This window comes from Mesoplodon mirus (assembly GCF_964341445.2).
Source record: "Mesoplodon mirus genome assembly, chromosome: 1".
Lineage (NCBI taxonomy): Eukaryota > Metazoa > Chordata > Mammalia > Artiodactyla > Ziphiidae > Mesoplodon > Mesoplodon mirus.
The window spans coordinates 226,588,775-226,601,542 of record NC_138976.1 but is presented as its reverse complement, the minus strand read 5'-3'; the positions used below and the strand labels follow the sequence as shown (position 1 = coordinate 226,601,542).

The following is a 12,768-nucleotide window of genomic DNA, read 5'->3' as shown; positions in this document are numbered from 1 at the left end:
ATTTGCTCTCCATTAAGCAGTAGTATTCCTCTCATTACCCAATCATGTAGCTTCTGTGAAGGCAGAGCCCATGTCCAGGTATCACTAGTACCTGGCACAATGCTTAGCACATGGAAGGCCCTTGATAAATATATACTGAATGAATGAATAAAGACTGTTTATCGTCATTCACAATATTCCTTTCCCAACTGATTCTGAATAGAAATCATCAAGATTAGGAGAGGGCTTCCCTGGTGGTGCGGTGGTTAAGCATCCCTCTGCCAATACAGGGGACATGGGTTCGAGCCCTGGTCTGGGAAGATCCCACATGCCATGGAGCAACTAAGCCCATGTGCCACAACTACTGAGCCTGTGCTCTAGAGCCCGTGAGCCACAACTACTGAGACCGCGTGCTGCAACTACTGAGGCCCGTGTGCCTAGAGCCCATGCTCCGCAACAAGAGAGGCCATCACAATGAGAAGCCCGCGCACCACAAGGAAGAGTAGCCCCCGCTCGCCGCAATTGGAGAAATCCTGTGCACAGCAACAAAGACCCAACACAGGCAAAAATAAATAAATAAAATAAATAAATTTATAAAAAAAATTAGGAAAATAGTAAGGTTTGACTACTTCAGATATAAGTTCTAATGACATTTTGTTCTTATGTGTGGAAACAGATTTTAACCTGTTTTGCTATGGTTTAAAGGACTGAGACTTAACTAATGCAGAAATTTTAAAAATGAAGTGATTAATTTCTGTTATAAAAATAAGTGCCTATTTTGCATAGTAACAAATCAATACTCTTTTCAAAGTTCAAAGGAAAGAGAAGCTGGTATTGGTTTCTATTAAAGTCAGATCCAACTTTTATGAAGACAGTAATAATTTCATATCAGAATCAAATAAATTTCAGAACTCAGTTTGAGAGAAAAAGGAAAGGCTTTAGTTAAAATCTTTACAATAAAATAATTATGATTATAAATCTTTTTAGTTAAATATGTACACATTACATGGTATTTTAGAAAAGAATGCAAATGAATGGTTTTTCAGGCAAATCTAATGCACAAATATACCATCTTTTTTAGAGTATAATGTCAGTTTAACATTCTTAAACAGCTGTGTCAGACAATGGCTCTGCTTTGTGCAAAACAAGATAAGCAAAATTAAGAAAAATTCTGCAAAATTCTTTAGTTCCCCAAGGAAATTACTAAAAAAGAAAAGAGTAAAAGAAAAAAGGGTTGTACACTCAAGCTTGATTGTATACAGAGGCTAGAATGACCAGCACTAATGTAACCCCCATATCTGCTAAATAAGTCCTTGGGTAGTTTTAGTTTGAAGTTACAAGTTAAAGTCCTAGCAATTGTGCTCTTATGCAGCCACATGGCCAATAAGGTAGATGTTGTCATAAAGGTGCCCCACAAAATCTTCACTAATGTTCTGAGCAGCACGGCGGGTATTTCGAATAAATTCTCTTTTTGACATTTTATTCTTCACGTGAGGGCTAGTGAGGTCAATGGAAAGTAGAATCAGAGAGTAGCACAGCACATAGACAGCATCTGGAAGGACAAAGGAACACCTGGAATTACGGGCTGGTTTTTAAACTGTGGTCTCAAAGGCAAAACTGTTCATAATTTCTAAAGCTCAAGAGTAGATGATAATTAAACATAATCGCCTGGGCCTTCCCCAGTTTGGTGATGAAAGTCCTGTGTCCTAGGAAACTCCTCTCCTGGGCAAACAGGGATGTTGATCATCCTAACTGAACACCAATTCAGTGAGCATTTTCTTCAAATAGTTTAGGAGTTTAGAGTAAAAAGTCATTCTAAATTTAAAACTTTCAAAATTGGCTTTATTGGTCTCTTGCTTTCAAATGTGATATTCCCATTCAACTACCCATTAAATACATTTGTACTGTCAGTATATCTTCCCATTAAAAAAAAAGTCGGATATTTATTTTCAAATGCTTTTACAAAAACCTAATTTAATTAGAAAGCATTTTTAATGACAAGAAAACATATTAACTTGGTACTAGAAAATAAAATGGAAACATCTCACAAGATTATTAAATTACCCTTGTCATTTAAGATATGTATTTAAAAGGTCTATGGAATTTACATATTAATCTCAAAAGTAAATCTTTAGGGAAAAAGTTGCTAAACTTGAGCCCACGCAACAAAAAATTTTCTTCTTTATATTGTTCAGGGCAATAGTTGATGTTTACTGTTAAAACAGTAAGAAACCTCATGACACTTGCTACTGCTACTTGCTACTACTATGGTGTTTATTTTTCAGAATATTGCAGTCTTAATAAAGGTTGTCTTGCACAAGCATGCTCAACAAATTTCATATGATAGGAAAAGGCTTTGTAATCTCTGTATTAAGATAAGCACGACAAGATTTTTTGATATGAAGAAATAAATCTATATCACATGAAAAAAATACCTAGGTGACTCAGGCTATACCATGCCCATATATACATACACACAAACAGTGAAAACTAGTTGTATTAAAAACAAATTTTAGTAGAATAATTCTAGGTGTTACCTATGTAATATGTGTATTATTAAAAGCTTTAAAAATAATTTCTCAAGTTTTTGATTAGACTAGTAAAAATATCTAATGCTTAACCAAGAATTTTAAAGAATTTATATATCTAAGTCTAACTTTCCTCCTAAAACAGTATATTTACTACATGTAAATAATAGCTATGACAAACTAGTTATTGCTAGAAGCAATAAGACAAGTATTTGTAACTACAGGAAGCATTTTTCCCCATAGTGAGAAAAATATCTCATCTACTACTATTTTTACCTAGAGATGGGAATAGGAGAAGGAAGGAATTCACTATATACATTCTTACCAGGACTAAGGCCAAGTTCTCTCATTAAATCAGGGTTACAAGCACAGAATCTATGTGAGAACTTTGTTATAAGTGTTTCAAGATACTCTCCGCGCTCTTCAGGGGCATGGATGTGACGAAAAAATTCTCTCAGTGCATTGGGCAAGAACTGATTTCTAAAATTATGCAATGTTACAAGGTCATCCAAGACATCTCTCCTAGTAGAAAAAGAAAAAGGTACAGTTTTAGTTAACTTTTCTCTATTAAAAAAAAAATGGGAAAAATCACAGATTATTCATTTTTTGGATGAAAATACTTTATCGTTGATTACCACATCAGCAATCCTATAAAGTATATGTGTCTTAAAATTTTAAAACATCAAAGTATGATTATTTATAAAATTAAGCAGTTTAAAAATCTTTCACGAATAGAATAACAAAACAAGGTGAAACTAGAAATTCTAACTATAAAATGAATGAAAAATGAATTTTTCAGTATTAAAAATGGTAACTTTTCAAGTATCTTCTTGGCTAAATCCAAATGACAAGCAGAATTCTTTATTTTTTTAATTATGAAAATAAGGAGAATCTTCACTTTCCATACCAATCCACATCACCAGAGGTAACAATTGTTTATGTAGACTTTTTTTTTAAGTGTCTACATATACCCTATATTGTTCTAGAATTTGCTTTTGCTTGTTTCATATAGTGTATTGTGAGCAGCTTTCTGTGTCTTTACACAAAGATCTAACTCTTTCATTTAAATGGCTCCACAGTAGCGTATCTTATGGATATAAGAATTCTAATGATATACATTTAGGTTGTTTATAATTATATAAATATTTGTGTACATATGTGCATATATACTTATTTTTTATCAATAGCGCTCTAATAGTCACACTTTGTTATAATATGCTTCAATCCTTACTGAACTCAACTGTGATTATATGATCATGATTATAGAAATCTTAATTTCTACCAGTTGCTTATGGCAGGGATAGGCAAACTACAGCTAGTGGACCAAATACTACAGCCCACTGCCTGTTTTTATAAATACTAGAACACAGCTATACTCACTTGTTTACTTATTGTCTATGTCTGCTTTCATGACACAATGGCAAAGTTATAAGTAGCTGCAATAGAGAGCATATGTCCTTCAAAGCCTAAAATATTCACAGAAATATCTGGTTCTTTAAAGAAAAACTGCTGATCCCTAGGTACCTAGCATTTAAGGACAAAAAGAGTTAATGGCACCATCTTTACATAAGAAATTTCTTTCAATGACCGATATGCTGAACTATAAACCCCTCAAGGACAGGGATTATGTTTTAATCAACTGCATACTGCTACTTCTAGCAAAGTTCCTGGAATATAATAAATACAAATTGTTGTTGAAAAATCCTGAGAAATAAAAAAAAAAAAGAGAATTACAATGAAAAGACACGTTTTTGAGCCATTCTTTAGATTTCTATGAGATCTATAATTTTTAAAATGGTAGTTCGGTGATGTCACATCAAAATATTTTCACAATATTTTTCTGTCTGTTGATACCCAGAATTCAAGAGTACAAATGAATGACTATCAAGTCAAAACAGCATACTAGGCACTGTCTCTGTAAAGCACACTATTAAATCACACTTCTGGAATTTTCAAGCTTTTACATGACACTTTTGTGTAGTATGATGCAAATATACACATCTTATAGGATTTGTGTTTATGAGTACTATTTGTCCATTTGATTTTTATATGGACAATTTCAAAATTCATAACTTTTAGTTACCAAACACTTAGATTTTATGTCTAGTTTTGGTTTGCTATCACAAAGATGTTGGACTTCCATTTTGTGTCTGTGCTTGGGCTTTTTTTTTACATTTACAATGGTAAATTCCTCATCAGCTTGCAAGAGAAATGATTTGCAAGGTATAGGAATCTTTTTCCTGTCTTCACTCAATCTTGCAACTAGATGAATGCTACGTAGTACAGTTTTTAAGGTAAAACTTAACTCATTAAAAGCATTATTTAACTCATGTCTGATGAAAAATTATTCTTTTTTACCTTTCATCAAGATAGATTCTGAGTTTTTTCCAATTTAGTGTTCTTGTACAGAAGATAAACTTTGCTATTTCCTTTGGTGAATCATCTAGGATGCCCTTGGACATAAAGTAGTTCACTCCCTAAGACAGAAAGACAAGTCTACATAAATAAAATCAGTCTTCCTTTGTAAATTCAACAATTAGGCAATAGCAGAACAATAGCTATAGATTCTTTCCAGCATTAATAGACTGTTTATAGCTTTAACATGCAAAATACAAGCTAGAACTTGAACTGAAACTGTTATTTGTGGTTGATAGTTTACATGCAATGAAAAGTAGGAAATTCAAAGTTAAGACTTCTAAAGACATCCTAATTCAATTTTCTGGCTCAGGTCAGTTAAAACTAACTATCCAGAAATATGACCTAAATTGGGGGTGGGGGGAGTGGGGAAGAACAATTACACAGACTTTAAGAATAAGCCTTACAACAAACACTTCATTGCCTAATGGAAAACATGATTTCTAAAGCTCAGACACATATTCTAACACACTTTTCAAGGAAATAGCTTCTTGAGAAAAATGGATTCTCCAAATCAAAGACTAACAGTTTTTTTTCTGGAAAGAATCATCATTAAATTTACTTAAAGTAAAAGGAGCAGAGTTCCAGACTGGTTTATGGGTTGTACACACTTTGGCTTCAAGCATTGCTATTAATACCTTCTGTAAGAATTTAGCTCCAATACACACTGAGGTTAAACATAATAAGACAAAACAATTTCAGTGTTTTTCATAGGGTTTATCTTTGAATTTCCTTTTCTCTGCATGCAAAGTTTTCCAGAGAAGCATTACCCGTAAGGTTGTACCCTACTTTAGATTTAAACCACCACCAACAAAACAGCAACAAAACAATCAAACACTGAAACCCATGTTCTCTCATGTATATGAAGGTCACATTCAAATAAATGCCTTATGTGGATTTGAATGTGCAGTTATTGAAATAAAAGCAGGTGTGTTTCTTTCAACTCACAGTTATCCAGACACATGCATTCCCATGAATGCTCATGTCTGGATAATGGCACAATGTATGCAGTTAATTGGTAGAGAAAATGACATAGTATATACACACAACATACTGTTTTCACACATAAATTCCTTCCGCGTTTCTTCCCTTTACAAACGCTTACATAGTGATCGGAAATATTGCATACATTAGGAATTCAAAAAATTGGAAGAATTTTTATAAAACCTCTCAGGAGAAAAACTCTCATAAAATTTTTATATTACATTTTTTAAGCAATTTGGTACCATGAGGTTATGCTTTTGAAAGGTTATAATTATCTATAAAATGTAATTCGAAGATAAGATTTTGGTGTAAAACTAATTTTATGAGGATAACAGGCTATTAGCAATGCTATCAAATTTTCATAAGAATTTGAAAAGTATAAAAACAATCCTAAAGCACTGATTTTAAAAAGCATATAAAGAGCAGAATGTGAGAACGTGAAACTTTGCCAACTCAGTGGTAAGCCATATTTCAGACTGCACCCTGGATACAAGGCTAGAGCACGTAACGTGATCAAGATGAAAAGCCAAGGAACTTGTTTGGAATGAGGCTCTCAGCAGCTGTCTGAGGGGCAGGAACGAGAGAAACAGGAATGCTTGTTCCATCCTTTCCTCCATTCGTTTGAACAATCGAGAGTTGACTGTATATTTAATTGATCTACTCTGCAAAATTAAGCCAGGTTTTGATTTTTTTTTTTCTAAAACTCCTCCATTTAAAAAGCATAACAACATATTAGAAGTATTTCCAGGGCTTAATTTTAATCCAAGTGATTCAAAGACCAAGGAATGTCAATTAAGTAGTAATTAATAGGTTCTTTATTCATGCTTACTCATAAATCAGTATTTAAGGACACAAAACTAATTCTAATTTACTTTTTAAAAATTTACAAAATGTAAAACAACACTAATGTGATCTGTTAAATAGCATGTAATTCTCTAATTATATGATATATGCCATTGTTAATACTGTTTGATGCTCCTTTATTGTAAATTAACACTGGCATTTGCCTTATGCAAGCATCATACAATTGTTGGTCATTTCCTTTTTTTACAGAATACATGTTTGAGAATTTAATATGTAACCTCACTTGAGTTCTCCAAAATCAATCAGATGCAGAGGAGTAAGCAGATGGTTTTCAACCCAGTCCTGAAAACCGGCTACACAGGCTTGAAATCAGCCAACACTGCTGGTTTTGAGGAAAGACAGCATCAGTTTCAAGCCCGGGATTCCTCTGGAAAGGAAGGTTACTTAAGCAGGGCTTTCAGAGTGAAGAGTAAGGGATGACAAAACAGAAAAGGACATGGGACCAGATTATAATTGTCTTCAATAGGCAAGCTGGCAACCATCCGAATTCCTATCTTGTTTTGTAAGCAATAAAAATGAAAGAAACCATAGCATGAGATCTGTTGAATAACTACGTATTTGTTTAATACATGTATGAGTATTTTTGATTTTTAATAATGTTTTACAAGAATGGTACAGAGGAATCCCTAGATCATATAGCATTAATTATAGTTATTAATCAGAACTAAAACTCTCAGCAGTATATGTGTGTTTCTGTGTGTGTACGTGTGTGCATGCGTGTGTGTCTCACAGGCAGAGAGGAAATCATGAACATTAATATTAGCCTATATTAACATAGTTTCCAGAGAAAGGAAGGTTTTAGCTCATTATCATCTACATGATGCACTAAAAAGTGTCCAATTCTGGATGTCACATCTTATGGGGTATATTGACAAATTAGAACTATCTGAATAAAGGAAACCAGGGCCTGATTGGATTGTTGGAGGGTCTAGACTTCATGTTATGTAAGGAAGAGTTGCGGGATACAGGGATATTAGGTCTAAAGGTGAAGCTATTTAGAAAAGAAGAAAAGATTAAGGCATTAAGACACCTGAAAAGATTGACTTGTGACATCTGTGTCACAAGGAAAAAGGAATAAACACTGTGTGTGGTTTGAGTGAAGACCTTAAGCTGATGAAAGCTATGGAACTTCTTCTCCAAATAATGCACACTGCCAGGTTTACAGTGATAGACACAAGTATAAGAGTTTTGCTTTAAGAAACTTTTAAAATAATGTCTTTCAAGAGGTCCCTTTCCACAGAGTTATGGGAACTCAAGTCCAAGTAGAAAGCTAGGGGATGAGCAAGGTAAGGAAACCGAGTACAGCCGACTCACTTGAAAAATGTATTAGTATATAGGAGGGAAAAAATGGCAAAATTAAAGGGCAAAAAGATAAGAAAGAGAAGATAATTGGAGCTGCAAGTAGAGGAGAGCAGGGGAAAGGAATGAAAACACAGGTGGGGTCTAACATGCTTTCTCAGCCTGGAAGACAGGAGAGCGGTACTGGTTTGGAGACAGGTGCATGAAGAAAATGTTAAAAGACAAAAACAGAGTGCGTGTTGGTTTTCTTTTTAGGGAGGACAAGCCATCTGGAGAGAGTTGAAAAAGAGAGCTGACTTGGCTCCTTGAGCAAAATGGTAAAGCTTTCTACCAACAGTGGTGCAGGGTGTAAAAGGGAATCCACTAGGGATAAAGAAAAGGAGGGCCAAGCAGCAATGAAAACCCAGGAGAAGTTAAGGTGAATTCATCTCATCTCATGCTAAGGTTTGCTTTAATAGAACACATGCTGTCAGTGATTCAAAGACAAAAAAAAAAAAAACCAAGAAATTCTGTAAAGCATTCTCCATGGATTATGTCACTAAAATTTGTTATGCAAATGACAGCACCAAGACTTAAACACTCCAATTAGAGCGGTAAGCTGTTTAGACACAATGTTTATTTAGGTGGCAAACACAAATAATTCAAGAAAACATATGCAAATAGCTAAAGCCAATATTAAGAAGGAATTCAGGGTGAAGAAGAGGATGTGTTGGAGCTCAGTCCCCTACCTAATGTATCTCTCCATTTGCTTACTACGATAAGAATGGCTCCTTTCACACAGCAATTCCTGTTTTAAGATATATCTACATTCTTTTCTTTTATTATATAAATACCCATATTTTTCTCTCCTCTTTTAATAAAGCCTATTTTTTGGGATCAAATCATTATTATCCACAGTGTGCTTCAAAAGTAAAATCTACCATATATATGTTCAGAACCAAAAAATATGTATTTGGGGACAAAGTGAATTCTAGTAAACTAGGCATGCAAAGTACTGACTTCTGCTGTGAAGCTAAAACTGCTCTTAATAAAAAAGTCTTAATTTTTTTTTTTTTAAAGTGCTGACTACTAGTACTGAAAGTACTGGCAACTGGCCCAGACACTTGGCAGACACACTGTGTAACAGTTGGTATCAATAAAAGAAATCACTAATAAAACAAAACTGACATGCTAGGGAGTACCCTTAATTTGTTTCCCTAAAGAACAACTTAGGAAAGAAATTTAGTTAAAAAAATTTTTTGCTTTAGCTAGTTTTGTTCAAATCTGCCATTGTATAAAATGTAAAAATCAAGTACCATGGCTACTGCTGTTCAGGTAATAAATCTGTCCTTTGAACATTAAACAATAGAAAGCGAACTGGACACGGCATTTAATTTTCTTTTTAAAAGGACATTTGAAAACTTTTAGAATAACTATCCTTAAATTTTAACAATAAATATTTACAAAACAAAATAATTGAATCTAGATTTCTAATCTACTAATATTCAAGTATACATTTTAACCACAGTGAAATGAACAGTTGAAATGTAACCTTTTCGTACTAAAACTACTGTAACAATTAGATACACTGTATATTGTGAAAGCTTTTATTTTAAAATCTTAATTATTTCTAAAAAGTTAGCACGTCAGAGTGCAGCCCTCTACAGGTCAGAGTATTCCCATTGTCTTGTTTGAAAATAGCAGCAGCAATGGTTAAGATGACATCTCTGATACTGTTCCTCCTTTTCATAGTGCTAGCAGAGTTGCTAATGAAAATGTAAAATCTATTCATTTTCATCCAGTCCAGCAGTTCTCACTCTTCCTAGTTAATTAGAGAACATGTGCTCTACAGTTAAAGGAAAAAACACATAGACCTTGAATACGTGAAATTCTTCTAGGGCTACGTATTCTGCAAATTAAAAAACAAATCAACACCTTGCTCTTTAGCTGAAGTGAAATAAATGCGGAAGATTACTTAATGAGAAAGTTTAAGACTAGGTATCTATGCTTTTACGCTGTCAATTCATTTCATTCTGCCCACTAAGTTTTACCATGCAACTCTCCTATGTATATAACACTGACCTTCAGCACACAACTTCAGAAATGTCACACAATACTTTTATTCGTGGGAATTTACTCTAATTATTCCTAATCTAGTCACTAGATTGAAAAAACTAAAGCAAAAACTATGCCCAAGTTTTTTAAGTCGTCTATGTAGAAAGATTATTTTATAAGAGTAATAAGTAATGCTTTCCTCTAACTGAGGTGCCCAAAACTAGGCTATTCACTGGAAGGTTCTATGTGACTTTATAACTAAGAGGAAAAGGCGGGTAATAAACGTGGGGAAAGATACTTAAAGATAATGTTGATGTCAGCTTCAAGTCTGAGCTGCAGATTTCAGTCTCGTCAGTTGCCTGGGAAGAACAGAGCGCTCACGCTGTCCACACTTACATGGAGAAGTGACAGTTGTGGAGAGAAGAGAGAGGGCCCATGTAGCCAGTACCCTCTGATTCAGTTACTGAAATTGGTCAGGACACCACATTCTATCTGGAGGATAATGAAAAGTCATGAGTATGGACTGAAGTCAGCTTATTCATGGACCTGTTTGAATTGGCAAGGCTTTCAGCTTCCAAGAACAATTTATGGAAGGCTGTTCGTATGTGAAAGTGCACAATGCTGAGGAATTGCTAAGAACAGTCACACATATGCCCTAAATTATTTGTAGCTAGAAGATGTCAACAGGAGACTCACAAAAAGGAGGGATAGTTCAAAAAAAAATCAAAAGAAAAATGGAAAATCATCTCTAATGGAGTCCAGGAAAAATGGAGGAGAGGCGTGGGACAGATCTTTCTGCTTCTTTTTCATAGGAGAGAAAGCAACGACATCAGAAAAAAATAACATGAACTTCATCATCTAAGGTTTCAAATAACAATAAAAAGTCCCTATTAATTGGTTCTAATAGCCTCAAACAGAAAACGAGCCATGTCTGTGAGTTCTAACAGTCTCCAAGGAGTCACACCCATAACTGGGCTAGATCACTGCATGAAGATGATGTTACTTGTGATAAATTACTACCAATAATTAAATATAGCAATCATTATTGCAATTAGTATTGACAATTGCTGGTAGGTGATGTAAGCTTCTAGAAAAAGCCCCATCTCTAATCTGTCTGTAAATCAGAAAAACACAGCATCCTAATCAAAATATGGAGATAAAACTCTATTAGGTTAAGGTATGATAGATAACACTTCAAACTAATGATAAAGTGACACACTTGAGCACAAATGTTAGTTTAGAATTCCCACTTTATAAAAGTCACACACAAATATTGCATTTGTAATATGTGCATTTATAGATATACACGTACATACCTACATATACGGCTATTTAAATGACTGACTCTTCTTTGATAAATAAATAAAAATTACAATTTTATCATACTACCTAAATTCTAGAATGTACATTTATAAGTATGTTTTAACAGCTCTGAATCAATTTTTAAATAAACAGAATTCTTTTTAAGTGTTCTCCTAACAGAACATATACTTTCAAAAGGAGGTTAAAATTAAAAAAAATTTTTTAAAGCCCAAATCTTAATAGTAGACAAGCAGAGAAGTTGGGATTTAAATGGTAGTTTCACTGCCAACACATGTGCATACTTCTTCATGTAATTAAGGTATCTGTTCATCCTACCACCATTTCAGCCAAGACACATTTTAACTTGAACATAATTTTGGACCTCAATTTATTGCTTAAAATGTCTTCAAAAAGATTAAACCAAACAGTACCACTGAACCAAAAAGTTACTGTATATGCAAAGATTGCTCATCACATGTCAGAAAATGAAATTAAAGGCAAAGTGTATCACCATCTAAAGCTAGAAGATGTTGGTGTGACCGATACATACTTCATGAAGGACCATTACTCAGGTATCAAATATGTATTTACTACAATCCAAAAGTTCCAGGAGAGGAAGAACCTCCAAGCCTAGAGCAGTGCCTTCTCCTGTGCGTGGTGTGTGTAGCTCTACTTCTAGTGTAAATATAAGACTACGTTTTAGTGAGCACTTAGAAGCGCTAAGCATTTAACACATATAATTTCATTAAATTTTCACAACACTGCCATGATATAGGTACTATTATTGTCCCCATTTTTTTTTTTGGTCACGCCGTGCAGCTTGTGGTAACTTAGTTCCCGACCAGGGATTGAACCTGGGCTCTTGGCAGTGAGAGCTCAAAGTCCTAACCACTGGACTGCCAGAGAAGTCCCCTATTGCCCCCATTTTAGAGATGGGGAAACTGAAGCACGGAGAGTGTAAATAATTTGCCCAAGGTCAAGGTCATATAACTAGCAAGTGGAGAGACACTTAATAAGTATCTGTTGAATGAATATTTGAATCTCTCTGTGTAAAGCTCCCAGATGACTTTCAAGAGAAGCTGTAAATTTGTAAGGATTATATAATTCAAATAGGGGAAAAAAGAGAAAATAATAACATAACAAAAGAAAAAAATAACATAAAAACCTATGAGTTGGACCAGTACACTGTAAATGCCTCCAATTATAAACCCCCAAAGGTCGAAGTAACCATTCCAAAAATAAAAAGCAACATGTCATTCTAATGATATATTTAACTGCTAATAAGTGATTCAGAAAGATGTTAAGACTTTGATTATAAAGAAGGCATCTCTAAAAACTTTGATATGAAAGAAGAAAAAGGTTA

The 12,768-nt window shown here is 34.1% G+C and overlaps 1 protein-coding gene across 2 annotated transcripts in view; it reads right to left on the bottom strand.

Moving 5' to 3' along the window:
- Positions 1 to 885: 885 nt before the first annotated feature.
- The window catches only part of FBXO8 (F-box protein 8), a 35,646-nt gene continuing 23,763 nt past the window's right edge, over positions 886 to 12,768 (bottom strand). The window contains exons 3-5 of one of the 2 annotated variants that reach the window (XM_082619909.1): positions 4,866 to 4,984; positions 2,833 to 3,029; positions 886 to 1,531 (exon numbers count right to left, since the gene is read on the bottom strand). In XM_082619909.1, coding sequence (XP_082476035.1) covers positions 1,344 to 1,531; positions 2,833 to 3,029; positions 4,866 to 4,984 — 504 coding nt within the window. In that variant the 3' untranslated portion in view covers positions 886 to 1,343. The remainder of the gene's footprint in view (positions 1,532 to 2,832; positions 3,030 to 4,865; positions 4,985 to 12,768) is intronic. The other variant, XM_082619908.1, reaches the window with a different exon arrangement.